This window comes from Naegleria lovaniensis, assembly GCF_003324165.1.
Source record: "Naegleria lovaniensis strain ATCC 30569 chromosome Unknown tig102, whole genome shotgun sequence".
Lineage (NCBI taxonomy): Eukaryota > Heterolobosea > Eutetramitea > Acrasida > Naegleriidae > Naegleria > Naegleria lovaniensis.
In genome coordinates, this window is record NW_025407912.1 from 6,126 (window position 1) to 10,260 (window position 4,135).

The 4,135-nt window shown below is 39.3% G+C and overlaps 2 protein-coding genes across 2 annotated transcripts in view; one reads left to right on the forward strand and one right to left on the reverse strand.

The window, feature by feature from the left end:
- The window catches only part of C9374_014684 (uncharacterized protein), a gene marked incomplete at both ends in the record, with an annotated part of 894 nt that extends 66 nt beyond the window's left edge, over positions 1-828 (reverse strand). Inside the window, one exon of the mRNA XM_044690698.1 lies at positions 1-828. This exon is cut by the window's left edge and continues 66 nt beyond it. Coding sequence (XP_044541532.1) covers positions 1-828 — 828 coding nt within the window.
- A 637-nt stretch (positions 829-1,465) lies between these two features.
- Positions 1,466-4,135, forward strand: part of C9374_014685 (uncharacterized protein) — a gene marked incomplete at both ends in the record, with an annotated part of 5,469 nt that continues 2,799 nt past the window's right edge. Inside the window, 3 exons of the mRNA XM_044690699.1 lie at positions 1,466-1,966; positions 2,064-2,967; positions 3,010-3,416. Of these exons, the coding sequence (XP_044541533.1) occupies positions 1,466-1,966; positions 2,064-2,967; positions 3,010-3,416 (1,812 nt within the window). Of the gene's footprint in view, positions 1,967-2,063; positions 2,968-3,009 lie in introns of the transcript that reaches the window.

A 4,135-nucleotide genomic window follows, 5' to 3' on the forward strand; every position in this document is an offset into this window, starting at 1 on the left:
CTTGGCCAATTTCATTCCCTTTCCTCCTCCTCCCATCACTGCTTTAATCAAAACTGGAAAGCCAATCTTCTTTGCCTCTTCTAACAATTTCTCTTCTCCCTGTTCATCACCATGATAGCCCGGAACGACTGGAACCTTGGCCTTTTCCATAATTTTCTTACTTTCACTCTTTGAGCCCATCGCAATGATTGCTCCTTCAGGTGGTCCAATAAACACAATTCTATTCTTTGCACAAAGGCTAGCAAAATTGGCGTTTTCAGAGAGGAAACCATAACCTGGATGAATGGCTTGAGCTCCACTCTTCTTGGCAATTTCAATAATCTTCTCACCCAATAGATAGGATCGGCTAGATTCAGGTGGACCTAACAAGTAGGCTTCATCAGCCATTGCTACATGCATGGAATTGGCATCGGCTTCACTATACACTGCAACCGTTTGAATACCGAGCTTTTTAGCTGTTTTAATCACTCTGCAGGCAATTTCACCTCTGTTGGCGATGAGAATCTTATCAAAGAGTGGTTTCTTGACTTCTTCTCTTGTTACAGATTGATTGGTATGGTAAGATGAAGAGATGGGTTGTGTTCTTGATAAGCCACGAACAAGCAACGCAGAGGCATGAGAAGAATTTACGTTCATCATCATCATGGAGCGAGAGGATGATGAAAATAAACAATTCTTGGTTGTGCCATGACGATCATGCATCGTACTTGTCGAGTAGTGCAACTTGGCTCCGGAAGTTGTTGTTGTGTGTGCCAGACATGATGAATTTGTTGAAATGCTTCTGGAGGCAGAGGTAACAGATTTTCTAATCATTTTTGAAGATTTCATTTTTTTTGTAACGTCGGGCTCAGCACTTTACGAAATTAAAAGTGACACACAGTGGTTTAACCCGAGCCAAAATACTCCAGCGAGTTTGTTGGCGAGTTGGCGAGGGTCAACGTTTCTTGATGCATCATTTGAGTGCTTTTGTTTATGTACTTTATTGCACAACAACTCTTGCCTCAATTCCAACCGAGAGAGTGTATGCCTTGTAAAGCTTTAGGCAGATCTGCCCGGAATTGCATAACGATTTTTGGCAAAATACAAATAGTACATGCAGAACATTTGCAACTCGTGAGAACAACAATATTTGGATGAAACATGATAATAAGGGACTAATAAATGGCAGCAACAACAACAACAACCGATGAAACTTGAAAATAAAGGACTACTCAATAACGAGCCGTGAGGGGCAGAAGTATGGAACGGATCACGATTACGAGCGGGTGGGTGATGAATATAGTGATACTTCTTCTGATGAAGAGTCTGATGAGTCCTAGGAAATGGCATCATTGGTTAGTATTGAATCTCTCAAAAGGGCATCATTGGTTCGGAAGGCTTGCTGTTGTTCATTATCATCACCACCCTACCCGAACGATAGAAAATATTTATTATTATTAAGGATTTTTAAAAAAAATAATTCATCATGAACAACCAGAGTCGTGAGGAGAATAATTTAAACAACCCTCGTTTCACCTCCTCCCATCATCCATTCCTTCAACCTATATTCCCACCAAATCCCAATCTTTTCACTCAACAAAATCCATCCTCTCAACCAATTTTCCCTCCAAATCCCGCCATTTTCTCCCCAAATCTCTCTTTTCAACCTGAATTCCCTTCGCCATGGATCCCTCTAAATCCCTTCTCTCCTCAATTATATCCAATCATTCCACCATTTCCTCCAAGAATTTCAGAACAAACATCAACAAAGGACCAAGAATCACCCAAGTTGGAACATGTTGACAAGTCATCGGTTACCAATATCAACCCCCTCAAAGCACCCAATCCTACCAGAGAAAGTGAAAAAACCTTTCAAAACTCAAAGAGAGTCTTGGTGATAAAGGAGCAACCACAAATGATATACAAGCATCCTTATCAAAAACGTTCCATGATGGAACGTATTGATAAATGGCGTAAATTGAAAGGCGTTGGTGGTTTTAGTGGTTTTTTCTATCCCTCCATACATACCAATGGCGCAAATTAAATTTTCGCCATGTGAACACATTTTGAGTGATCATTATAAGTGTGAGGAAGAAAGAGCAAAGAAAAAGAAGAAGATTGCTTCTCATTGGCAGAGATTGGAAGTATTGAAAGACGTTTCTACTGTTGATAAATTTGGAGACTTATTAAGGACTGCTTATTTGGAGCGTGGAATTAATATTGAACCTCTCTCTCTCGATCAAGGAAAAGCATACGCAACCCAAGAACATTGCATGTTGTTATTTTTAAAACAATTCAATATGGAATGGAGTAAGATTGGTACTTTCTTTTTTGATAGATCCATCAACTCATTAAAGAAAAAGTACAAGAAATTGAAAAGAAAGATTAATCGTGCCAGAATGGAAGGAGCGTATGACGTTTCAGATGCAACAAATTTTATCATTCAATGGAGTGTCGATGATTTAACCTTTTCAGAAATCACTGATAGTAACACCTTTACCTCTACTGTATCGATAACTTTTCCAGAAACATGGACAAATTCTGACCATTACCACAAAATGATTATGAAACTTGGTCAATTAAGTCCATCCAAACCCTTACCGTTAAGACAAGCACAACCATCATCGAACAAGTCCAATGTATCAACGACTCCAGGAGAACCTTATTCACAGTCGGAAGAGGATTTAATTGTGACATCCTTGCGGAAGGGAATGAATTTGGAACAAATTTACCGAGATTACTTTACACACCGAACATTTCAGTCGCTGAAAAATAAGGTTCGACGGTTAAGAAAAAGGCAACTCTATCACAAACAGCAACCAACGAAGAAGAGATTGAATAAGAGAAGGATGGTTCCCAATTCCACTGTTTCGACTGATTCAAAGGAGTTAAGAAAACCGTTTTGGCATGATGATACGGTTGATCGTTTGAACAAGATTTGTCCCGTGTCATGTTTTGCCAAGAATGGTACGAAAATACTGACCCAAAGTTAGTTTACCCTCTCCGTTCGCCAACGATATCCATCCACAGAACCACCTCCGAGCAAGAAGGAATTGGTAGAAAAAGTGTGGAGCAAATCAGAAACTTGGAAAAAGATGCCATGTAAGTGTGGAAATTCCAAGTTTATAAGGACAGTCTGCTCGTTCAACGGACGCAAGTTTGGGTCAGAAAAGAAGATGCTTGTTCAGGAATTCAAGGAAGTATCTGCGTTGGAGGAGTCTTTAACAATGCTTCAAGAGAACGGAGTGAATTCATCCACGACTGCTGAGAATGAAGTGAGTTCATCTGCGACTACTGTGAACGAAGTGAATTCATCCACTACTGCAGAGAATGAAGTGAATTCATCTACGATTGCTGAGAATGGAGTGAGTTCATCTACGACTGCTGAGAATGGAGTCAATTCATCCACTACTGCTGAGAATGGAGTGAGTTCATCTACGACTGCTGAGAATGCAGTCAATTCATCCACTACTGCGAAATCAAAGGAAAAAGCTGATGACACTATTGAGAAATTGCTAAAACAAATTTACACCTCCTTCTCAATCTCAAACGAAGACAATTATTTTGTGAGAACAAAGAAAGTGAGATTGAAACTCACCTCAGAACAAAAGAAGGTCTTTGAAAGATTTTTCTTCAATTCTAACCATGCTTATAATGAAGCATGTCTCCTTCATTTCATGTTAGAGCAAAACAAGGGAAAAACACTCTTTACCACCACAGAAGACGATTACTTTAAAATTTTGAAGAATCCCCAAACCAACCTGAGATTCCAACAAACTAGATGGCTATGGGATCAAGAGTTGAAACATTGTCCAGCAGATATTAAATTGAACGCTGTGAAAGACTTTGTCAAGGCTGAGAAAATTACTAGATATAAAAACAAGCAAGCAGCAGAAAAGGAATCCAAAGAGGCTGCTCGAAAGGCCAAAAACCAATTTCTTAAAAAGGTTCAAAAAGGAAAGAAGGAGATGATTACTGATGAGGAATTGAACGAAAGATTTAATCCCAAACATTTTACTCGACAACCTCGTGAATTCGAAATGAAAGGACGAAGCAATCAACATCCATATCAATCGTTCAAGGTGACAAACATTTCATTATCACAGGAAGGAGTGTTGTTAAAACCTACCTTTTTTAAAGGGAATGAAAGTGCATG